Genomic DNA, 25,766 nt, shown 5'->3' with positions numbered 1-25,766 from the left:
AGTATTATTGGTAGTATTCCTGTAGTCTTGAGGTTTACAAATCTTTCAATTTGCTCACACCATAAAAGAAAGCAATGCAGACAGTGGTGTCTGTCATAGCTGGGAATTGTTTAAATAGCTGTTGTCCCTGGTCATGCTATATTGAGTACAATCTTTAGTTAGCAATGCTAGTTATGATTTTCTCATTATTTTCTAGGGTCCTTTAGAAAATGATGTGGTGGTACATGTGGCCCTGATAGCAGAAAGCCAGCGGTATGTATTTACTTTTGTTAAGTACCTATATATTAAGGAAGGGTTGAACAATACATCTGAAATGGTGTAGAATAAAATACTGCTACTTGTATATATGTGCTTCCAAGAGAATTGTTAAAACTATTCTGTGATTTGTCATTAAATTTATCTGTATTTCATTTCTAGCCTCCAAGTTTTTCTGAACACATATGGAATCCAAACTCAGACCCCCCAGCAGGTGGAACCAATTCAGATATGGGCTCAGAAAGAACTTGTCAAAGTAAGGAATTCTGCATTTAAAATGATTAATCCATCTGTATATTTCTTTTGTAAAAATAAGGATTTATATCAAGCTATTACCCTTGTATCTCCCTAAGCTGTTACCTACATTTTTGTGTTCTCCTCATGCAGTTGCAAGGTGTGCTGGCACTGGAAGTTACAGATGCCTGGAGCTTTCAGGGGAACGTGGGAGCCCATGTGTTCTATGTTATCTGATTAGGCTTATTGCCTGAGCCACTTTCAAAGTATAATGAATGAATAATAAAATTTTAATAATATTAGTAGGTTGGTAAACTAAATGAATCTCAATGGAGAAACAAGCAAATGAGCAATAGTCAAAGAAATGGGTTAATGCAGTAGGCACAAACCATCATAGGATTTCATAGTGCAGCCCCTGTAACAGGCATTATCCACATCTCTGTCACTGTTTTCCCTTGGATTGACTATATCCAGGAAGTTTCGGTTTTGAAATCCTTTTTGGTTTAACTCTTTCGCTGAGCACATTTAAAATCCCACAGTCAGAAATTACTGGGATGAAGGATCATCTTCAGGATCCCCTTCATCCTCCCTGAAGGCCTTGTTTTCTCTAGGGACAAGAAGTCTCCTGAGGGACTTGACTCACAGTCCTAGGCTGGCCCTTTTAGGCCTGTTTGTAGATCAGGTCCACAAAGCTCCTGTCTAACCTTGTGTTGTGCAATGGTCTCACACAAGAGCGATGAATGTCTGGGGGCAGTGCAGTGACAAACTCTCGTTTGTCAGTCCCGAGGTAGGACAGACCACGCACCGTGTGGGGCTCTCCCTCAGAAATCAAGTCACATGGCCAATGCCATGATCTGGATCAGGAGTCTGTAGGACACAGGAAAAAAGTAAACTCACAGATAGAGAATATAGTGATATATTTCAGGTCTCGTAAGTTTGCAAGGATAACAGGTGTACTAAACCTGGCTGTGGCTTATTCAGAAAAATGCTTACCCTAAATAATGGCTGCCACTAACACTTGAGAAGTACTGAAACAGAGAGAAGAGAAATATCCATGTTTCCATTCATCCTTGTTCATTTCTGAACCCATTTTTACTCACTAGCTTTCTTGATAATATATTCCAAAATATGTTCTCTTTGTCTGTATCTGTCCTGGAATTCTGTACCTGAAACTTTGGTTTAACAAATGACTACTCCATAACTTTACCATAGAAGTATATATTGTCTCTGTCATCCATCACTTCTTTAGTTTCCCTGACAAAAAGATGAGACCTTCATTAAGTTTTATTATCAATTAAATTCCTATCTATGAAAATGTCTGTGTTAGGATTTATTTTTCTAAAGCTGTTGAGATATCTGGCAATTCTGACACTTCCCTTATCCTCATGATGGGTAGGTACATCTGCCTCATCAAAATTTACTTTTCAAAGAATGCCATAAAAATATTAATTCATCTGCTACAACACCTCTTCCTAATGGGCTTCTAATAAAGGCTCTAATAAGAGCTGTGAAGTAGAGAGAGTGTTTGGGGTGTTATGAGAACTGGGTTTGATCTCTGGGCTTATGCCAATAATCAGTATGAACCAAAAAGCAAATAAACAAAAACTCTGGTATTATTTGTCATCCTTTGTGGGGAGAGGAAGCCAGTGATGGAGAAGTCATTGTATTTTGGGGAACAGAAGGTTGATCCATGGAAAATATGGATCTCAGTATTTCCTACACTGATGCTGTCAGTTCTAAGGAGTATTTAATTTAATCAGAAACCTTTGAACTGCTCTAAGTAGCACATGATAACAGTTTAAATCTCTGGACTTATTAACAGGCACGTGTCCAAAAAAGCGCTGTAAAACAAATGGATCGGGATTGAAAGTAGAACTTGAAGTCAAGTAAACATATCCACAAAGCGGAGAGAGAAAGAAGAGATAAACAATAAAATGGGACAAGACACACGTAATACATAGGAAAATGTACATCTGGAGTGGAAGTATAGCACAGGAGAGGAGCAGAATACCCCTGGCATGAACTGAGAGGAGGAAAGGGAGCACAGAAACAGATGGTGTGCAAGACCACTGCAGTTTGGTTCATGCTCATAAATCAACCCAACAGCCCAGTCTGCTTTCACAGCCATTTCTTGCTATTAGCAGCTTTAGTAATCCAGAATTGAGGGCTTTTATTTTATTAAAAATAAAAGACCAAAGGTTCTTGAAGCAGCTGGACTTGAATGAAACTGTGCATTGTTACAGTGCCTGGTGCTGCATCTGAGCTTTGATTGTAACAGATCAGGATGGAGAACTATCACTAGAAGAGGAAACTGCTTTAGTAGCCTGTGTGTAAACATGAGGCCTCAAGCTAAAGAGTCTTCAAGGAGAGAGACAATGTCACAACGCTAATGCAGCTCTGCTTTTGTTAAGAAAGCATTTGATGTTCTGCATTCCAGAAAAATGCAGCTCCTTTAAGTGTTAAATTGCCCTGTCTACTGCCATTCTTCCAGTCTCCCTTATTTACCACAGAAAGAGGTTCAGCACTGTTTGGCTTTGCTATGCGCAGATGGGTTATTGAAAGCTATCAGTGTTCCGATGTCTCCATCCTTTCCCACTTGAACACTGTTCCTGACTCTGGATGAACAGGTCATGTGGGTAATTTTGTTTATTTTCTTTTTAAAATAGTTCTTGGTATTAAGGCAGAACCATGTGGTAGGATCAGGAAGGCCTAAAGCTGACAGCAATAGAAAGCTGTTGAGTGTAATGTTTGTTCAAGTGTTTGCTTCCATTTGCTTCTGAATTATCTTCCTATAACATAAAGAAAGATTGGACTTCAGAAAATTTTCAGAATTCTGAATATTCTGCAGTAATGATGGGTTCCTTACCTAAACTGGGCCAAATAAGGAAAAATTACATCTTTCAGTCAGGTTTAGCTGATACATTTACACTCTATTGCTCCCAGATTAGTTGTTTTCTTATGGTTTTATTTTCATACCCTGTAATAAATGAAGATTATTTTTTGCAAAATTTTATCAGTTGAAGTAATGCTAGGCATACATAACTCTAATAAGAATCAAGCTATGAATAATGAGATAGTTCCCTCTTGCTTGTGTTGCTGATGCATTAATTTTCCAGATTTGTACTAACATTTGAATAAAGATCTTTAAAGGATTCTTATGTTACTCTTCTAGTTATGTATCCACACTGGAAAAGCATTACAGAAGGCAAATTCGGCTAGCCAATACATGCAAATGATCTTTAAAAAAATTATTTCAATAAGCAATTTGAAAAATCAATAAATATTTTACTTATGTAGAATAGAAAAGTAATAGGAGCAAGAAATTAAAAAGAAGACGTAATATAGGAAACAAGAAGTGTTTTTTAAAAAAACCAACCCTGAATAGAAATAACAGCCACATTTTCTGAATCATTTTCTAATCAAAGCAGACTGCACACAGCCTTCTTTGTGAGACGTGGCAGGAGCATGAGAAAGGCTGGTATCTAGGTTTATATCAGTTTTCATGGTTCTTTCTCACAGGCTTACTTCCATTTGGGAGTCAATGAGAAACTGGGATTATCTGGAAGACCGGACAGACCCATAGGCTGCCTTGGGACATCAAAGGTTGTTGCAAGAAAAGTTTATATTCTTGTTATTGCTATGTATTTAGATAAACGTTTAGTCTCTGTATGATTTTAACTAGAATTGACATGTAGTGTTATTTTATGCATGTATCTGACTTTCAAGTCCTTGTATTTGGCCCTTATGAATGTTTTAAAGAGAAGATAAATGGAAGTTTTCTCTCTCAACAGATTTATCGAATACTAGGGAAGACTGTAGTTTGCTACTCGATCATTTTTGATCTCAGTGATTTCTACATGTCTCAGGACGTTATGATGTTGATTGATGACATTAAGGTATTTGTAACTTCTCATCTGAATAACTGACAAAAACAGTCTGTAGAAGAATAAACTGTGCAGTCTGATAAAACAGAAGACTGACGGAGGAATGCAGTACAGTGTGTATTATTGTAATACAAAAACTTGCTGCTAGAAAGTGTATTGAGACAAATATCCTGTCAGCCCAGTGTGAGTTCTAGTGAGTATCTCTGTGTGACAAAAAAACTGCCCCCAAAGTGATTGGGAGTACTTCAGGGCAGCAAGCAAATTATCATTTGTTTCTTTGGGAGAACAAACGTTCTTGGCTGAAAAAAGGAACAAGACTGGTGTTTACAGGAAATATGAAAGCCTTACCTGGAGGAAACACTACTTGATTTTGCACAAATAGTAAAACCTGCCCCCCTTCCCTGTAAGGTCAGCAGCAGTGCAGAGCTCACCTGCCACGTGCCCTGGGCTGGAGCAGCGATGTCAGTGCACGGAAGGTGGCCCTGGTGATTCCATGCCCTGGCATTCAAGCCTTGGATCCCCTCACACCCTTTCTAGGTCGTTGCCTGTAGTTCAGAGCACTGCACTGTCTCCTGGTTTGCTCCCTGATCCATACATTTGCTTAGGACTATTTTCAGAACACTTAGGAAATAGCAGGGCTTGACCGCAGCTTGTACCTGTTGCAGAAACCTGTTGGTGCTTTAGTAGCTAAGGTGTTTTTAACCTGTTGGTGTTCTCAGGGCTATCAGTCTTTTACTGTCTTGTACTGTGTGTTCTGGTAGGTTGTGCTTGTTGTGTTGTTTGGGATTTTTTGTGACTGACATGCTTTCCTGCCCAGAACGCCCTGCAGTTCATTAAGCAGTACTGGAAAATGCACGGCCGGCCCCTGTTTGTGGTACTGATCAGGGAAGACAACATAAGGTAGGGAGAGAGAAGAGCAGGATTTGCTGTGTGGGATTTACCCAACTGCAAGATTAATGGAATTCTGTTTCAAATTTCAGAGGGAGCAGATTCAGTCCCATATTAGATATGCTGGCAGCCTTTAGAAAGGGAATTGTTGGAGGAGTGAAGGTTCATGTTGACAGAGTACAGGTAAGATGTTTCTCCTGACTTTTGTGTTCTTACCTTCTGGTACTGGTACATGTATTCTTGCTATTTTTGGGGTTTATGTGACTTCCAAGGATTTTATTTAGTTCATAAAAGTAAGGAGTCAAGACTCAAGACATTTGGTACTATTTTTTTTGTATCAACAGAAACATGGGTTTATTTTAATTCCTTTTGATGAGTCTTTTGAAAGTCATAATCTTCACAGAGGATTTTCAGAAGGGAAAACGGTGTTTTTTGTTAGGCAGTCTTGTGAAATGACTACCAAAGGATAAAGCCACGGTGTCAAGCACTAAGGGATTTCTTTTGATTAGGTAATCACGGAGGGGAAAAAAAGGTGCTTCACATATATTAAAATTCTTACAAGAACTAAGATCTAGTTTCAACATCTTTGCTGTTTGGATGAATCTCAAAGCAGGAACATTCCTTCATTAAAATGTGAAAATTACCAAGACAGGTGCTGATTTTACATAGTCCTATGTGCTAGTTAATCTTAGTTTACACCTATTGAACTATTGGGTTTTTTTTTAAGAGAGAAGACTAAAGACAGAGTAATGACTTCTTGTTCCCTAGAAAATCATTAATTTGTAGAAGAGCTGGGTCATTTGTAAAGGAAATGCTCCTAGCCATGGTGGTTTAAGATATCCTTGGAATCTTTAAGTATTTATGTATTTCTGCTGATCACACATAGGTCGTGTAGTCTCTCCTGGTACAACTAAGTCTTCCTATAGCAAATGCCATTACTGCCCATGGAAAACCTTTCATTTGGCTGCAGGGTTGTTGTTGTGGTTTGGTTGGTTGGTTTGTTTGTTTATTAAATTTAACTGCAATGACTTTCTTGCCTTGCAAGAAAGATTTATCAGACATTTTTCCATCTATCTGTGTCCTTATTTTAAGCACTACACTGGACAGCCATCAGGGAATAAACTTTCCCTTCCATATTCACTGACCTTCTGGAAAGATCTTTTTTCTAATATAATAATTAAGGAGGAGTTTTAAAGGGTTTAAGATGTTGACAGCCACTGGTCTTTGCTTTATTTGTTAGCCATTAAAAAGAGCACATGGGAAAACTACAAACAAATCTTTGTTTGGCTTGAAGGCCAGGGGAGATGGTGGTGGGTGCCTTTCCTGCTGGGATACTGTGTGCTTGCTCCAGCAGCTGAACTGGAATCTCTGTCTTACTGCACAGTTGTCACATTTTATTAACAGTCTTGTTTCATTACAGGGGAGGATTTGGGGAAAAGAACAAGGGACATGTCTAATTCATGGCGTTTTCTTGAATAATTCATTTATTCCAACAAAATATATATTGATCTTTGTCAGTTGTATTCAGCTCCTTCCTTTAGGTGCACATGTTAAACATGCCCAGAGAGAATCTGTCTCTCTAATTGGGTGAATACTCTTTTTTTCCTGTAAAATGTACCAAATCTGATTTAAGATTTTTTATGCTCAGAAGATTTGTGGCTCTTTTCTGATTTTTACCTCCATTGTCATCATGTGTTCAAGCAGATAGGCAAGGCAAAGAATGAATGGCACCAGTAATAAAAGCAAAGCAGGGTTTTTATATTCTGTCATCTCAGAGCGTAACAGATCAATGTTTTACTGCAACTCATGTACAATGAAAATGGAATATAAAAGTTCACAAAACACACTCAGTTGTATTTAGCTAATGAGAACCATCAAAAGCAGTCTTAAGAATGCTGTAGTACAATACATTTCCTCTGGCAGTAGATAAATAGGGAATTCGTATAAATGCAGAGTGAGTGAATTGTAATGACTACATCAGATAAATGCAACACTGCGTTTCAGGTGTGTAATCTTTTGAGATGGAAGTATTTGTAAGATGCATTTGATGTGCAAACTTAGGCCAGGCCTGCTTGGATTAGGGAATGAATAGAGTGTAGGAATGTTCTTTGTAGTGTTTGCCTGAAACATCAGTGAAAATGACAAGAAAACTGCCTGGCCTTCAGCCATCCCTGGAATAATGAGCATTGGGACCCAGAACATGGGGACTGTACAGGTCTCTGAGGAATGCACATCCTCCATCTCAAGTGTTTTCATCAGACTTGGATTTTGGGGGTTGGGCATTGCTCGATGAAGCTGGCCAGGGCAAAAGAACAACAGAACATGACCAAAAAGGAGACAGCAGCCCCAAGAGACTTCTGCTGTCTTAAGCTGTCTTTTTCCTCATGAAAGAGGGAAGATATTCTGAAAGTGTAAAAATATTTGGAACTGTAGATAAAAAAACTACTTTCTCAGTGGAAACCACCAGCAACATACTGAGATGAAAAGATAGCTGTATAGTTATGTACATATTTTAAAATTTGTTTTCAATTTTTCATTTCAGACATTAATATCTGGAGCAGTTGTTGAACAGCTTGACTTCCTAAGAATCACTGAAACAGAAGAGTAAGGCTATGTGTAAATAGTAGTGATGACTTATTTGATAATTAAAATTTTCTGAACTATGAAGAAATTAAATACTTATTTTTCAGGGCTCCTGTATTTAAGAGTTTGGAGGAGCTGGATCTTCCAAAACATTCAAAAGTTAAGAGACAGTCTAGTACTCCCAATGCTTCTGAACTTGAGCAGCAACCAGATGTAAATATTAATGACTGGAAAAACAAGTCAACGTATGAGATCCTGCAGAAACTTAACGTAAGAAAACTTGATAAAAGTACAGTGTAACTTCATTCTCATGAAATAAGAAATTCTGTGCTGATACTCTTTTTACCAGCAGCCTACTTAGATCAGCAAGATCAGTGTTGTGGCACAGCTAATAACATAAAATGTCTGAAGTTCCCCTTCATACTCAGGGAATCTTCCTCTTTATCTTATCACAGAACTTCCTGGCCCTTCACATGTAGCTGTTGGCTCTCAATTCTCCCAGCTGCCCCAATCATCCTTGGTGCTAGTGACCATCTAGGAGGGCATCCATTTGTCATGTGTCTTAAGAATAGATATTTTATTGACAAACTGTAGTTCAAAAGACTTGAGCAGTGGGTATTCACTTGGATGGACTGGAAACTTCTCAATGGCATCAAGGGATAGTTGCAATCTGGCATTTTTCCTGCATCTAGAGGAAAACTACCAGTAACTGTTCTGGATCTAGTGTTTGATACACAAGTATTCTGCTTGGTTCCCTATTTCATTACAAGCATTTCTGCTGTAAGTGACAGGACCTGAGAATGAAAAACCAGGAAACTTTTCCCAGGTTAAATTATTACAACTTAATATGATCCACAGAGAAGCCTCTGCAAGCAGCAGTGACAAGGATACAGCATACATAGGGTATGGAAGAGTTGTGAAATCCCCTTGAAAATAAAATATGTAGACTTTTCCTTAAATTGAAAAGAAAAAAGGCCCTTTGGTTTCACCTGAAATTTTTAATAGCTGTTCTGGTTTTGCTTCAGTGAAAATCTGAAGGCTATTTGTGGTTCTGTTGTTGCTGTTTTTTATTTAAGGACTGCAATTGCATGGCAAGTCAAGCGTTACTCTCAAGTATATTGCTTAAAAGGGAAGGGCCGAATTTTATCACCAAGGAAGGTAAGAACTTCTTCCATTTGACTGTTCTGAGCATTGAGGAAGCAGCTGTGTGCTGAGTTGCAATGAACATGAATAATAGCTGTGCATGCCAGCAGTTGTGTAGCTGTTTTCTGTGCCATTTAAAGCAATTTCTGTGTTAAATAGGACATGCAAATTGATGGTGTGGTGGGGAATGAGCTGCTGGATATATGAACTCTTTTAGATTGTTTGTAGGCCAGTGCTGTATCTGGTTGTAATTTTGAATGCATAGATTAAAAAGAAATAGAGGATTTGACCTTACAAAGAAAATCAAAACGTAAGTCTATATGTCTGTAACAGTCTGAACTATATGAGGCTTTATACTGAATTTTTATTCTGCTTTGATGTAATCTGACTTCAATTCAATGTATCTGTGAAACTCTGTTTTGTATTATGGCTTTGTTTTAAAGCACAGGGTCTAAGTTCCTGTAATATAATTCTGAAAAGGCTACTGAGGCTTTAGGATTTTGTGCTGGAAAGTTTGGTGTTTTATCTTTTCTTCCAAAGACTGCTTTTTAGCTGCCTTTGTATATATGAATACTCCTCAGAAAAAGAGGGCTTATTAATTAAGCAGTAGGACTTCCCACCTCCTGTTACAGAGCCCTGCTTCTTAATTTTCATGTGAGATGGCTGGTTCATGTGGAGAAAAGTTGTCATGTTGACATAAACATACATTACATCCGTATTGCTATGTTAAAAATGTCATAGAATCCATAGGATATCCTGAGTTGGAAGGGACCCACAAGGATCATCAAAATCAGCTCCTGGTCCTTCACGGGACAGCCCAACAATCCCCCCGTGTGCCTGAGAGCATTGTCCAAATGCTTCTTGAGCTCAGACAAGCTTGATGCTGTGCCCACTGCCCTGGGGAGCCTGTTCAGTGCCCAACCCCTTCTGGGTGAAAAACCTTTTCCTGCTATGCAAACAGCCTGCCCTGACTCAGCTCCAGCCATTTCCTCGAAGCCTGTCACTGGTCACCAGAGTGAGAAGACCTGTTCCTGCCCCTCTGCTGTCCCTTTAGAAGATGCTGCAGACCACAATGAGGTCTCTCCTCAGTCTCCTCTTCTCTGGGCTCAACAAGCCAAGTGACCTCAGCCACTCCTCACGTGGCTTCTCTGCTAGATCCTTCACAATCTTCCTGTGTCTCCTTTGGATACTTTCTAATGTCTTTTTATTTTCCTTCTGTTGTGGTGCCCAAAACTGCACAAAGGAGTGGAAAGCCACATAAGGCTGATAACCCAGTGCATTGGTGCAAGTCACGGTTGGAATCTGCACATTAGGCCCATGTAGCCTCTGAAGTGGCCTTTTCCACCAGTTACCTGGAGTGTTGTGAGGCTTTGGGAGCCTCAGGAGCTTTCTTCAGTCCTTTGTATATTGTGTTCCTTACTCTAGAAACACCTCAAGGCAGATTCCCTAACCTCTGTAAGCAAGCAGCATTACCACCTACAACCATTGGATCATGATGATGAACTTAAAAACTGTTGAAACCAATTAGATCCAATGAAAGTGCTGTTGTGCCTCTGAGTATTCAGAGATAACTTGTACAGACCTTTTTGTGCCATCCCATATGAAACAGTCGGTGATGGTAACCTTTTTAATATGCACCCTGTATTAAATGCTCTGAGTCATTAAGACAAAGAGTTCCCTGCATTCCCTGCATGGAGACTATTGAGACTGACATTAAATAATCAAACAATCAATGAAACATAAATCTAAAACCAGAACCTGCAGAACCCTGGGTTCTGCAGTTTGAGGATGCACCTTATGATGGGGTGTACCTTTATAGGCCAAATCTGTATATGGATTAATCTTCCCCAATATATTGTAGGAATAGGTGATATTATAGGTGTCTCTATAGCATGAGCAGGAAATTTAGCCGAAATCTGGTTTGGCTTTTTGAATTACAACATATACTGGGAGACAGAGGACTTGATTGCATCTGAATTTTAGATGTTGAGCATAATAGATAAGTGCTTTACTCAAGCAGATTCGGAATTAACTGGTCTCATCAAACTTGCCTTATTACTGTTAAATTAAAACTGTGCATCTTTTTTTGCTTGTGTTTTGTTTTTCTTTTTTCTGTTAAATGCCTTTAGGTACTGTTGCTGAGCATATAGAAAGAATCTACAGACGAGCTGGCAGCAGAAAGCTCTGGTTTGTATACAAATATCGTGTTCCTTCTGGCTTACACCAATTTTGTTTTCCTAATGTGTTTATAGAAAGTAAGGCTGAATTCTCTCACACTTAAAGGAGGGAAAATGACAGCTTTCCTGACAATTGTATTGGTGCATGGCAGCTGCAGGTCTGGTTTAATAGACTTCAAAAAATTAAGAAGCAGTTTCTTACTGTTTTCTTTTAAAATACGAAAGCAATAGGCTGGTTTTGCACTGAGTGCTATTGCCAATACACAGGCCTCATTAAATTAAAAGAATGTGAGTAGAATGTTAATATTCTTATTTCTTACAGGGCATGATAAAATATTGTCAATAGCTTTATGTAGGATGGCTGGTGATCAGATATAAATCACTTAAGCTGATGCACTAACTCAGATTTATTGCCCTGAAGTAATTTGCTTTGAGCCTGACTTTGACACAGTAACTTTAAAAGGTTTCAGCAAGCAGATTGATATTTACATGTTATTTATTAATTTCTTTGCCCTGAAGCTCAGTAGAAGTTTAATTTCTTTTTATCAAAGTCAAGCCTGTCCTGAACTCTGTTCTCTCACTCTGTAACTATTTGTAACAGGTCAGTAAATATAAAAGCTGTTTTTCATTTTTGTCTCTTTGTACAGTTAAATGGGCCTTTGCCAATAATGAGGTAGAACCAAAATACCTTGGTGGTATTTTTTGTAAATAATAAAAATCAGAAGTATTTTTCGAAACAAAATATGTAAACTATTTTTCATTTCTCTTCCATGATTGCCATGTGACACACATATAGGTTGGTGTTGCGCTACAGTGCTGCATTTGCACAGAAATTTTCTTCTTCTATAACCCCACATATTACTACTTTACTGGTACATGGGAAACAGGTAAAGTGCCCAGAAATCTGAAGTGCAGCTCTGTGAGATTATTTTTTTTTGCTTCTTTGCATTTTGATAGTATCAGCTAATGCATTTTTGAAATGCTTTGCTCTTGATCTTAAGAAGTGTGTAGCAGTTTTCACAGGAATCAACATCAAATGTTTGAGTTTTTTACTAACACCGTACAGTATTACAGCTTGTTCCTCATCTCTGCAGATAAATGGTTTTTAGTAGCCTCAAAATCTGTGCTAGAAAAGCTTAATTACAGGTCTGTTAGGTTTGTATTGTGTCAATAAATTGTTATTAAATATATTCTTATCTCTGACTATCAACTGCATATATGCAAAAATGTGGTTCTTAGAAGTTACAGCTTGTTTTTAACCTAGCAGGTGACACAAGTCTCTTCTTTTCATGCCACACATGCAAAGTATTACCTCAGCATGGAACACACAGCAAAGCCTTGGTGTTATGTGTTGTACTTTCTCTTGCAAAATCTTCCTGACTCTTCCTTAAATAGATTTAAAAATTACCAAAGTTATCTTGCAAAATGATGAAAATGTCATAAAAGAGGAGCTGGGATTTCTTACCTGTCTTTGTTCAAGATGATGTCGAGAAGAGAACAAGAAGCTTTTTATGGAACTGGTAGTTTAATGAGTTCTATCTAAATATATTTTTGATCCATTAACCTGTATCTAAACTAAAAAATGAAAATCTACAGAAGATTGCATAAAATCTGATCTGAATTCCACTTTGTAAATAATGTATGTATTCACTGAGTTAATTTTGAGATCTCTGCTGTTGCAGACTTCAAATTGATATCTGAATTCATTAAACTAGCATGTGATATGTAGTGGGATTGCTCTGTTTTCTGCCCTCAGGTCTGTTGTGCGCTTCGCAGCAAGTCTTTTAGGTAAACTAGTGGACAGCCTTGCACCATCTATTACTAATGTTTTAGTTCAGGGCAAGCAGGTAAGTCTTTGCTCCTCAGAAATGTATTAAGGAATGATAACAGAAACTAAACAAATGGCTTGTTCATTTTGAAGGCCTCTGATGCTTCTTTTAAAAGTACCCAATGGCTAAAAAAAAAACCTTACCAAAGAAGAAAAATCCAGAGAAAATAGAGATATGTTTAATAATTGTATTTGGAATTGAATAATAATTTTAATTAATGACAGGATAAGACTGAAAAGACAGTTCAGGTTTTAGGGAAGAGGGGAAGAGGCCATGATTTATGTAACTCCTTGGGTTTAAGGTCTCTGGTGAGACCTCAGAACCCCTTCAAATGCCTAAAGGGGCTCCAGTAGAGCTGGAGAGGGACTTTTGACAAGGGCATGTAGAGACAGGACAAAGGGGAACTGCTTTAAAATGAGATAGGGTAGGTTTAGAGTAGATCTTAGGAAGAAGTTCTTCCCTGTGAGGGTGGTGAGGGCCTGGTGCAGGTTCCCAGAGAATCTGTGGCTGCCCCATCCTTGGGAGTGTTCAAGGCCAGGTTAAATGGGGTTTGGAGCCAGGAACGTTGGAATGAGATGATCTTTAAGGTCCCCTCCCACTCAAACCTTTCTGTGATTTTATCTATATGCCTTCTTATTCACAAAAGTAGAGGGAGTGAAGTAATAAGGCATCTTTTGAAAGACCTCTTAAATGCAAATCTCTGTATGATTGAGCATAAGACAACCTGTGGGTGGCAGCTGAGCAAAAGGTCTTTCAGAGTTTTCTGTTTGAAAGAAAGTTTGATCATCAGTGTTTTTTCCTTTCCTAAGGAGGACATTATTTTTCTTCCTGAGCATAATAATTTTAATTAAGTTCACGAATAGCTGCTTCCAAATAATACTAATTGAATATTTCTGTATTTTTGTATTAAATATATGTATGTGTATACTTGCTTATGTGTAATGTTGTTGTCTTACTCCAGACTGAGTGCTACTCAGTGGTAGAAGAAACTACACCTGCATGCAGCATAATTTAAGGCTATTTGCAAGTTTTTAACCTTGCTTCCCTTCCTTGATCACTTAATAACAATGATCTTTATTAGAACAGAAAAACTGTCTTACTGACAGTAGATTGAAAACAAACCAGAATTTTAACAAAATTCCTTTTTTTGTCATTAAACAATCCAGAACCAGCAATACATTTTATTAAAATCAAGGCTGTAACTTTTAGCATGCTAGTAGGAATAGGAAAACAAAATATAAATTTAATTCTGAATTTTAATTGAGCTCCACATCTAAAATGTATGAAATTATATAACTGTCTAAACCTAATGTACAGTCCTGATTATAACCAAAGCAATGGTCTTGTACTTGGTATTTTAATTTGGAAAAGTATGTTCCATATTCACTGCGGTTGTTAGTGAAGTTTATTACTTCAATAGCATCCAATTAATAGTATTAACAAGCATCAGCCATTGGAATAAAATTACCCTTGTATTGTGAAATTGTTAACAAGCAAGGCAGAGTTGATGCAGTTTAGTTTCTGAATTGCTTTGCAGAGCTTTTGTTCCTGTCCCTATTTTCTGAACTGTTTTCACTGTACCACAGGTGACACTGGGAGCTTTTGGCCAGGAGGAAGCAGTTATTTCTAACCCCTTATCACCAGCAGTGATTAAGAACATCATCTATGAAAAATGCCAATTACAAGATGAAAGAGAAGCTGTGGTGCAGCAGGAACTTGTCATCCATATTGGCTGGATCATCTCAAATTCCCCAGAACTGTTCAGTGGAATGCTGAAGATACGCATTGGGTCAGTAAAGTATCTGCTCTTCTTTATTACTGCTGGAATTGCAGGGCAATGTACAGACTTCAGAGAACCACAAACTTGAATCGAGGTTAAAACATCATTTAGCTCCCACCTGTTCTATTTAGTTCTTTGGCAAGGTGACCTACAACGACGCTGTGCTGGAATGTTGTCACATTCCGTGGTATCTGCATTTACTTTGCTACCCACAGAAGTTAATTAATTTTTCACATTTAGGAGGAGAAATGCATTTGAATAAGCACTTCTTTGAAGAGGCCAGGTGCTACTGACTGAGATTTACAGAATCAGTGAGCATGCTTTAGAATCAGAACTTAAGTCTTTCATCTTCCATATTTTTTTCCATAAACATGTAACATTTCAGCACTGGAGGTAGATACAAGCAGCCTTTTTTCTAGCACACAAGATTCATATATCTTCTTTAGCAGTACATTCCAGTCATCATAAAACCAAAAATTGCCTATATTACGTTTAACTGGAAGTACATCTATCCTTTTGCACTTAAATGCTTTTCTGTCTTCTCTACAGATCCACGTTACTCCTCTTTCCTCCCCTTCCTTATTCTCTGTAGCTAATCCTTTTCGCAGGTTTTTTTTTTCTCCCAAGGTTAATGCTAGAGATTCAATTTCCTTTATTTCAGTGTTATCACCCACTCCAGTGAGCAAAATTAACCTTCTCACAGAAAAGCCGTTCCAGTTTGATAATGATTTGATTTAGTGTCTTGTTATTGATTTGTTTTCAGGGTTTCATGCTGAAATAGATCAAGTTTCTGACAGCCCTATTACTGTAAAAACTCCCAGCCAACTGACTTGAATTCACCTCTTATCAGTGAAGAGCTCAGCAGAAGGTCCGGTCTTGACTTTGGTGTGGCTTGTAGGCCACTGCAAAGAGAAAATACCAGCAAGGGACTCAGACACATTTGAGTCATGAGTGGGGAAAGAATTCCTGAGCCAGTTGTGTTGTTAATCTTAGTAACAAGAGAAGGACTCTATTCACCCGCTAAAATAAATGAAAGTACTATGTTCTGCATAATGTGATGGGCCCATATTGCTTAACACTCCCTGGTATCTTGCACGGCCAATGCATTTGAAACCTCAAATGTTAACCAACACTGAATCAGCTGGCCAGACATGTCCAAATTCTGTGTAGTTACTAAGAATTCCTTAGAGAAGAAATAACTTGCTTATATAAGCAAAAACATTCTGCACCTTGTTGGCTAAATAGTTAAATGACCACAGAATGTGGCTATAGAGATGACAGCCTAAATCTCTTAAGAATACACTGCATTTTCAGATAAACACAGAAAGGCTCTGACGTAACCAAGCCTTGATCAGGTGTTATGGACTATTTGAAGAAAAAACAGTTACATTGCCTTTTGTTGGTAATGCCTACTTGAACTGAACCAGTGTAGAGGGTAAGAGGCTGAGCTCTGTGCTTATCTGGCTTCAGGTGTATCTGTACGTTATTTCATCTTTGATACTGCATCAGAGGCTGGAGCACTGGTTTTACATAATGTGCACAATAAAACTCGGCATTTCCCTTTACCATTTTGCCAAGTTCTGCCTCTTTGATACCTAAAGCTAAAAATCTTCACTGTTGCTATATTTTTATTGAATCAAATTTTCTTTAAAAAAGAAGCAGAAAAACAAAGCGTGATAGACTGCAAAAAGGAATTTCAAAGGCTAAAAGTAGACATAAGCCCTGAAGTCTTTTTAAATGTAAAATATTGTAAATTTTATGGCTTTTTAAAACTCATCAGCAAAATGCATATATTGTCAGAGCATAATTCTGAGCAGGAATTTTAACATCAAAAGGCAGGTAAATGTTTGTCTTAATGAACATGGGATATAGGGAATGTAGTCCAATCAATTTTCTCTATGGAAAACATGCTTCACAACACATTTCTTAAAATCTGTGCATTATCCCTTTCAGCTTGTATCATGTTCCAATCAAACAGGAAGAGTAGGAGAATATTTGTCTGATATTTTATGCATGTCCTGACAGCCAAATGGCAGGATTGTGTGGAATTCTTATGAGCTGTTTTATTAGACTAATTTTTCCTATTTGGAAACTTTGTATTTAATGAATAAATATATTCCTCCCCTTATGTAGATGGATTATCCATGCTATGCAGTATGAACTCAAAATCCGTGCTGGGGATATGCCAGCCAAGGACTTGTACCAGATGTCCCCCAGTGAGGTGAAGCAGCTTCTGCTGGATATTCTTCAGCCTCAGCAGCCGGGCAGGTAATGAGCTGTGGGGCTGTGGCTCCTGTTTTTATTCAGAAACTTCTGTTCAAGTACATTTCATTCCTGAACTACTTTGTGTGCACCTGAAATCACCACGCATCTGTAATCAGTTATGTAATTATTCAAGGGATGGTAGCAAAAAATGCACTTTTTCATTCTTTCACATGGGGCCAGGTTCTAGAATTGTTTCTTTTCTATTGCATATTCCCTTTTCAGCTCTATCTATGTGGAAGTCTCTTTACTGCCACAGACAAGAGATCTGTCTGCTATAATGTGAACCATTACACTCTTTGATGTGGGGAAAGGAGCCAAAAATTACCCAATACCTCTACTTAAGTAACTTGTAAGAACAGTTTGTCTGCTGTTCAGTGCCCTCTTTCTTCTAGGTTATTATATGAATAAGAGCAGATGTTCTCTAGAATTCTTAGAAGATAGTGGTACTGCCTGAAACTTGGAATCTTTTCTCTGAGCTGTAACCAGCTGCCAAAAAGAACATTCATTGTGATACAAAGTATGCAAGACAAAAGTTAAAATTGTAATATTTCCATTTAACTGTATGGATAAGAGTGAAGTTAAAACTCTTCCTCTTGGTTTTACTTCAAGTTAAGTTCAACTTTGGCACATGATATTGCTGGTAATTTCCATAGTCCTTGACTGAATGGATGATGGGTCTTTTCTCTCAACCAAGAGGAATTACACCACACATCCTGCTGCTTATGCTCCTGCTTCATTCAAAACACACCTGTGTTTTTCCCCAGTCTATAATCCCTGAGAAACAACCTCCTTAAATTGGTGCCTCATCTCTCAGCCCCACTGGCTCTGGTCTGTATCTCCCAGATGCTTTTCAGAGTCTTGTTTGTGCTTATCAGTGCTTGCTGTTTAGTTGCTGTCTCTGCTCATGTTGGTGCTGACATTGTCCTGTAAAACCATAGCAGAACAACCCCTCTGCAGCATTTCCCATTAAATATTAATGCTCTTTAGGAAACAGTTTGGTCAATCTCAGTAAGCAATTCAGGCACCATCCTTCATCAGAGATCTTACCTGAGTTGCCACAGCAGCTGCTGCTTTTGATTCCTGTAACATGTGATGGGTAGGTCACTGAAGGGCACTTGGGTTGATTTTCTGAGGATGAGGATTCTTTTTTGGGTTATCTGAGTACAAAAGCTCGCCAGCATATCCTTCAAAACTTTCAGTCTTTTGACTTCTTTTCTAACTTCTTCCTGTACAGTATTACTAACTCATTTTTCCTTGCCCATTAGTGACTTGTTTTTAAAAGTTCTCTTCCTGCCAGGAAGTACAAAATTTTTTTTTTTTTTCTTTTCCTACTCTTGTGATTTTCTTTTTTTTTTTAGGAAGAAAAATCTCTGCTAATGTGATACCATATCTCACTGCCAGTTAATTTGTCATACAGCAAGGGCTAATGGTCTATTTACCTCCCTAACAGTCTCTCCACAACTCACCTCTCTCCAGGTTTTCACAGAGGGTAAAATTTTTGCAAGCACAAGACTCTACAGATTACACTTTTTAATCTATTTATGTAGGTCACAAGATTGCAAGTAACCCTTTTTAAATGGAGCATTGTTCTTTTAATGGTCCAAACAGTTATAAAACTCACTTTACTTATTCAGTTTGCAGGACTCTCTTCCTTACTCTATTAATGTAGATGGGTCAGAGCATTTTGTCATCTTCAAATACGTATTTTTTTGTATTAAGAAAACAACTTGTTATTTTATCACACCACCTGACTTTTTGCTTTTATGGAAGTTTTCTTGTCCTAATCCAAGGACAGAGCTGTGCAGACAATAGGATGAAACTGTCATAGTAGACACAACTTTTTGGTAGTTGAGCGTATAACTGAGAAGTGATTTATGAGACACTTTTCCTTAACTTGTCATGTTTATCCAGTACAGTTATACAGAAAAAAAGCCCCACTGTGTGTAGGGTCAACCCTGGCTTTATCGTATTAACTTTAAACATCTCCTTTGTTCTGAGAAAGTGTATCCCAATTACCTAGAGCTCAAACTTGTTCAGAAAACACACCACTTAGTGATAAGTTTTTCCTTTTTTTTTCTTAAAAAAAAAACCCAACAGAAAAAGCCAAACCAAGACACACTAAGAAACTTAAGTGTGAAACCATGCATGGAGTTGTCAGAATTAGTGTTCTCTTTACTGGTTGTATCTCAGAAGGAATTCTCACAATTTCTCTCCAGTATTTAAGAGTAAGGGTTTTTTAATGCAAGGTATTTTAGTAATTTCATCAAGCACACTGGTGGCTGCAGGAAAAGGTAATTTTGCAAACAAGTAATTTTATTCTAAACGTGTCATGTTAATCTACCAATACAAATGGAGCAAAAACTAAAATTCCAAACTTATTAGTGCTGAATTAATTTGAGCTAGGCTACAAAAGTTCTGCAAAGCAATATTGTTAAAGTTGATCTGGGAATTTCCTTTTTTTTTTTTTCCTTTTTTTTTTTTCTTTTTTTTTTTTTTCTTTTCAAGCAGCCTACCAGAACCAGGTCTTAGAAATATAGAAAGGCATGTTGCAAAGCAGTAATTTAATTGTAGTTTTTCTAAAAAATAATGTGTGTGTTTATTTTTCTACTTAAAATTCAAAAAGCAAGTAAGGACTAAGTAACTTCAGGAAGTCTTCTCTGTCAAATACATGCAGGACTGCCACACAAAACTTAAATCTGTCTTATGAATCCACCAATTAAATCATACCCATGGATGCCACTTTGTCAAGTTCCATTGCTGGTGTCTTAAACATTTTGGCTAAAGCCCCATTCCTATAGTAACACTGAGAAGAAAAAACCATGAAAATTAAATTCCAGACTTCATAGTTTTAAGTAAAAAAGAAAAAGGTTGGGGACAGTATGCTTCTGAAGGCAAACAGGATTTGTGATTCATGAAGAATGTAACTCAGTTTGTTCAAAGCCTTAGTTTAACAAAAGCATTCTGTTGAATTTTCTAAATTTGCAGGCCACTTGTTTTCTACAGATCATCAGGAACAACCCCTGCCTTCAACAATTCTGCTGAAATGCATTTTTCTAATATGATTAGACCTGATGAGTTTGATCTACTACCGTTACTGACCTGCACTGGATGGATTTCACAGTTGCTGGTTTTTCTGCAGTTCCATAAAGCACAGACACCCCCAAGGGTGCCATGGTGATCTCTGCATGCTGAGCCCTTGTGTTTGCTTTAGGGTGCACCTCAGCAGGGAGCACAACCTGTGCTGTGAGTGCAGCAGGAGATGGCTTTGGGGTCACTGCTCACCTGCCTGCTCCCAGGCCAGGGCTTTGCAGTGCCAGGTTTGCTGAGGGTGTCCCTGTGTGCCCACAGGAGCTGGCTGAACAGGAGGCAGCTGGATGGCTCCCTGAACAGAACTCCCGCCGGCTTCTATGATCGCGTGTGGCAGATCCTGGAGAGAACCCCCAATGGCTTAATCGTGGCAGGGAGATTCTTGCCCCAGGTAAACCAGCACAGAGTCTCAGGTATTGCTGTTCCACCTGACAATAATGGTGAAATGTTTTATCATTAATGGTTATTTTTACTTGGAGTAACTTGTTAAGTGGGGGAAAAAAATGTATTTTCAAGTTTTCTTTTTTATTTGGAGTAAAATACAATTAGAATAGAATAAAAGCAAACTATTTCTCTTAAACCACATTTATAAAACCGTAAGTGTAGAAGATTCTTTCCAAGTCATGGACTCTGAAATATGCTCCCTTTTTGATCCTACAGCAGTTATTATATCTTAGTTGAGTATTATCTGTTCAACAGGCAAGTAGGCTCTGCTGCAGGGTGGTTTTGATTTAATGCATGTGGTCTTTGAATAAAAATATTACTTGTTTTTCAGCAACCAACCTTATCGGATATGACGATGTATGAAATGAATTTTTCCCTCCTAGTTGAAGATATGCTGCAAAACATCGACCAGCCACAATACAGGCAGATCATCGTAGAGGTCTGTGGCCAATAATTAATGACATTTTATAATGTGCCTTAGCATGTTACAGCCTAAAACAAAAAAACAGATTCATGTATTTGAAGAAATAGCATTGTCCATATAAACACTCGCTTCAGTGGTTTCTCCATCGATTGCTTATGAGTAACCAGGTTCCTGTTACATGTTCAGAATAGAGCAAGTTTGTGATGTTCTTCCCCTTTGGCAAATATTAATGACAGTACCAATATAATTAGGTCAGAGAAGGTAAAAATCTAATAATTCTGAAGTAGCTTTCCTTCAAGTCCTTAGCCTTTTCCTAACAATTTTCTAGATCTAAGGAAAACTGCTCTAAAATAACCAGCTTGCCTTCTGAAGGGTTCTTCTTTCCCTTTTTGCTGAGGCTGTCTAGTAGCTTTTAGCTGTCTAGTAGCTGACGTAAGTAGCTTTACACTACTGAATCAGCCACCTTCCCATTTCCTTGTGTTCCTCATCCTAACAGTAAAGCAAGAGGCTGTTTAAATCCTTCCCCACCACTGCATATAATGTTTGCTTTTAGAACAGATCAGGAGCAGCTGCACCGTTGCTGGCATCTGTGCTGTCTATTCATTGCAGCATTCATTGTTAGTCCCCAAGTCCGTGTCCCTGGTGCTTGTGAGTGCTACTCCCCAGGAACATCAAACCCTTCTCAATTCTGGCTAACAGCTCATGGTCAGGCTGGTTGCAGGAACAGCCCCCGTTTTTGCTGAAAGATAACCAAATTACCAAGCCCAAGGTGGCCAGAGCAAACTCCACTGCCTACCTGTAGATACTACAACAGGACACTCATCATGTTCACCTTCCTATTTTAAAGCCATTTTAGATATAAGGAATGTAAATTCTGATGAAGAGAGGCTTTACTGCTCACTGTTGTCTTTGGTTTTTATAAACTTTGTCATAACAGAATTTTGCCATCTGTGATTATGCCTCAGAAGACCAACTGCTGAGGTTCAGTGTTTGCTGCTTTTCACTCTCTCCACCGAGCACCAGCATTTGTGCAGCCACACAGCGAACTGAAGAAAATGGAAAATAACTTCCCTGGCTCCCAGCCAAGTTAGATGTTAATGTCAATCATTTACACTGTGCCCTTACATAGGCAGTCACCAGCAATTGTAACCTTTATAAAAGCCTGCTTTTCCAGTGATTCTTTTATCAAAGTCAGAATTCTATTATCTGTGCACTATTACCTGTGCCATTATTAAATGGCTTCCTGCTTCAAAGAGGCATATGCAATTACTAGCAGTGCTATTATGTAACCTGAATTCTAAAAAATGAAATTTAAAGTCTTACAATCTTTTTCTGCCTTCTAGTTGCTGATGGTTATATCTGTTATTTTGGAGAGAAATCCTGAACTAGAGTTCCAGGACAAAGTGGACTTGGACAAAGTGGTGCAAGAAGCATTTCATGACTTTCAGAAAGATCACAGCAGTCCAAAGGGAGCTGAAAATCAAGTGAGTGAAATATTGCTGTTACAGAATTTACCATTCTTATTGAAGTTAGTTCTAAGTGTTAATTCCATGCAGTTCAGAGTAAAAAGCAATTGATAGAAGTTCAGAATGGAACACAAACAAGAAATTAATATATCCAAGTGCTGCCTAGGTCTGCAAAGAGCCTCTAAGCAGAGATGAAAGAGGTGCACTTTACTGCTGAGTTGTAAATTCAAAATGTTATGGTAAGGAGAATACTCAGTGTTCCATGGCTCTGCAGTGGAGTCTCAGTAAAGCTGGAAGAGTTATCCTCAAAGGGGAAAGAATTCATTAGGAAGGACACTAGAACTGAGAAGAGTTAAAAATAACAAAATAAAAGAAAAAAACTAAAGCTCAGCAAGGAAGTGTGAACTGAGGATCTTATGTACACAGAGACTAAGAAAACTTTAATAACCAAAGGAGTCATACTGACAGTATTCAAGTAAGAACTTGCAATACAGAACTGTTCTTAGTTACTGATTTTTCTGCTAGAGTTGCATTCATGATCTGGCAAACTTTTGGTTAAAATTCAAATAAAGGAGTAAAGGCTTTTAATATTTACTTGACTAGAATTATAGGTTTTATGCTTTAAAGATCTCTAAATATTCTCACTGCAAGTTTTGGTGCCTCAAAGCTCTGAAATTCTGTAATAAAGCCAGGTTTATTGGACTGGTTGAAGGAGAAGATAGGAGTAAAGCAGTGGGGCCAAGTCCCAGATCTACTGAGGATGATCTTCCTCACTCCAGCTGGCATTTTATTGTGCACAATATATTTGAAGTCATCTGTGCTAGCTCTGAAGAATCTATTGATTCATTCATTGACATGCACCAGCCCTTCCTCTTGCTGAATTTAGCTCCTTTAAAAGATGAGGAAGGATGTGCTGCTTAAGAACTCTTTCAAATGTTTCAATGTTCACTTTTTTTGCCACTCATTTTTTGTACTACAATTTGAAAGCAAGCCAAATACCCAGCCCCAGCAATGTGTCAATTTCAAAATACCTTTGTTTAGAAAAGAACACAATTTTCTTGAAATTATGATCCTTTTGGTCCATGTTGGAGGGTAGTGACTCTGTGGCCGTAGCAAAACCACCCATCAGCTGCACAAATGGCTCTCAAGTGCCAGCTCCACACAGCATCTGGAATTTCCTACTGACTTCTGTGACAAGCTGCAAATCCCCAGTGGCTAGAAACAGAAAGGAAAGTTCCATGCAAGCCCCAGTTTTTACTGGTGCTGCCCTAGCCTCTATTGAAGTGATGAATTTTTTTCTCCAAGCCCAGACCTACTTAGAATAATGCCTTTTTATCTCTTAGAAAGAGCCCCCAGTTTAGAGTTGTGAATAGTATTTAAGATTGTTGTTGGAAATTCAGCTCCTTGCATTAAAATTTTCTGGCACCTGACTCTCCCCTATTCCCAGATGGATTCTGCTGGCAGTTAACTGTAACCCTGTCTGGGATTGTTCTTAGGGTGTTCTGTCTCAAGGTTTCCTAACACTGCTAAAAATTCCTCAGTTGTCTGAACTATGGTCTTCTATTAACTGACTTGCAAATATTCTGAACTTTGTTAATTCCCTGTTAACATGTAATAAATATCAAAATTATTTATTCTAGTAAGTTTAGACACACCCTAAAGCTACAGAAGTCTTGTATTTTCTCCATACAATCTCTGCCCTTGATATAATAAAAGTAATCAATTTCCTGAATTAAAGCATTGAACCTTTTTTAGAGCAGCTAGTACATAATTTGAGAGTAAGCAGGTGTTTTAATGTCACTAACTGTGAAAAACAGGTGTTCAGTGAAGGACACCTATTTTGGTGATCTGATTAATGAATGACTTCATGTGCTACCTGTGGTTTGGATCTTGGATTTTTTCCTTCTGAATAAATCTTCAGTCAGTTTACACCTCGTGTACACCCAAGGCCCTGGCTCACCATTCTACCACACAGGCATCACCCAGCTGCATCTTTTAGGAGAGCAGTTGTTCTCTGTCAGCTATGACATTTTAAAAAATGTTAAGAAGGTGGTATCTGTGCAGTCCTGGAAAACTCAGTGGGAAAGTAGATGCAGGTAAGTACATATGGGAGAATTCTGAAAATTGAGCAGAATTTTTCTCTAGTTTTAGAGTCCAAAAAACACATTTGCATTTTTAACATATTTGATTTTGTTCTTGTTTCTCTGGGTTTGGCTGCTTTCCACATTCACACTAATGGCAGCCTCCTTTCCCTCTCTGCAGAGTGACATGACTGCATTCTACAACACCCACCCACTTGGAAAAAAGGGAACGTGCAGCTACTTGAGCAAGGCTGTGATCACTTTGCTGCTGGAAGGGGAAATGAAATCAACCAACGATGATCCTTGTACCATTAGCTAAAGCTTGGCACACAACACAGGAATTGCTGTTTTACTTAGTGTTCTATGTATTTTTCAAGTATACTTAGGGTACTGTTTTGAGGGGTAGCCCTGGCTAGTGACACAAACGTATCCTACCCTTTGCTGAAAGAAGTGCCATTAAAGATACCAAGTGCCACCAGATTTTTTCCTTTCTCAACTATGCAGCATGAAACTGAGCACATGAAGTTAGTCCTGTAGTGTTTAAGTTGAATGGGAATGTATTTATGATCTTATGCATTTACTGTAGCTGGTAAATTCAAGGGAATGGCAGTATGAGATTTTGTCTTTATACCTCTATTCATTTATAGTTGCAAACAAGTAGAAGATAAATTAACATGCATACCAATCAGTGTAGAAATACAAAAACTGGATTATTTTCTTATTATTCTACAAACAAATTGGAGGGGAAGTATTTGTTATTCTCTTAAGGTTTTCTTTATCAGTTCAAGTGACACATTCATTTAATGTGTTGGGTTTTTTTAATTTATCAGTTGATAACTTGATATACAGGTTTCATCCTAATAGAGCAATTTTTTATCTCTAGCAATACACATCACTGTATTTTCCCAGTTGTTATTTAAACATCTATAAGTTAAAAAGGGAAATGTATGGTAACACAATCAAACTTTGTTTTTAAAAAAAGGGCAAATAAGCTGTATTTAAAATTAAAATCAATGAAGAAATAACTTTGTATTACATATGGTATCATGGCATTAAAGAATTCAAGATATACTTATTTATTTCCTAAATGTGTGAAAACACTATATGCTCTATGCTTTATTTTGGTGAAAATAATAAAAAGCAAATGCTTGTAAAAAAACCCCGTAAATAAAAATACTTTAAGTGACATGCAAAGAGACTCCTGCTGACTTTAAGGGCAACCTTTG

General features: G+C 38.0%; 1 protein-coding gene across 7 annotated transcripts in view; it reads left to right on the top strand.

The window, feature by feature from the left end:
* Window positions 1-25,734, top strand: part of PHKB (phosphorylase kinase regulatory subunit beta) — a 70,162-nt gene extending 44,428 nt beyond the window's left edge. For 3 of the 7 annotated variants that reach the window (XM_039558141.1, XM_039558139.1, XM_039558144.1), the window contains 17 exons: window positions 197-252; window positions 418-511; window positions 4,009-4,092; window positions 4,281-4,385; window positions 5,191-5,273; window positions 5,354-5,444; window positions 7,804-7,865; window positions 7,952-8,114; window positions 8,921-9,002; window positions 11,117-11,174; window positions 12,921-13,011; window positions 14,580-14,782; window positions 16,907-17,041; window positions 20,387-20,516; window positions 20,901-21,008; window positions 22,337-22,477; window positions 24,722-24,859. In XM_039558141.1, coding sequence (XP_039414075.1) covers window positions 197-252; window positions 418-511; window positions 4,009-4,092; window positions 4,281-4,385; window positions 5,191-5,273; window positions 5,354-5,444; window positions 7,804-7,865; window positions 7,952-8,114; window positions 8,921-9,002; window positions 11,117-11,174; window positions 12,921-13,011; window positions 14,580-14,782; window positions 16,907-17,041; window positions 20,387-20,516; window positions 20,901-21,008; window positions 22,337-22,477; window positions 24,722-24,859 — 1,824 coding nt within the window. Of the gene's footprint in view, window positions 1-196; window positions 253-417; window positions 512-4,008; window positions 4,093-4,280; window positions 4,386-5,190; window positions 5,274-5,353; window positions 5,445-7,803; window positions 7,866-7,951; window positions 8,115-8,920; window positions 9,003-11,116; window positions 11,175-11,960; window positions 12,052-12,920; window positions 13,012-14,579; window positions 14,783-16,906; window positions 17,042-20,386; window positions 20,517-20,900; window positions 21,009-22,336; window positions 22,478-24,721 lie in introns of all 7 variants that reach the window. The other 4 variants (XM_039558143.1, XM_039558140.1, XM_039558145.1 and 1 more) reach the window with 2 other exon arrangements.
* The last annotated feature ends 32 nt before the right edge of the window (window positions 25,735-25,766 follow it).

This window comes from Corvus cornix, chromosome 11 (assembly GCF_000738735.6).
Source record: "Corvus cornix cornix isolate S_Up_H32 chromosome 11, ASM73873v5, whole genome shotgun sequence".
In the NCBI taxonomy this organism is placed as follows: Eukaryota; Metazoa; Chordata; class Aves; order Passeriformes; family Corvidae; genus Corvus; species Corvus cornix.
Note: the sequence above shows the minus strand (reverse complement) of the source record. Positions and strands in the feature narration are given on the sequence as shown.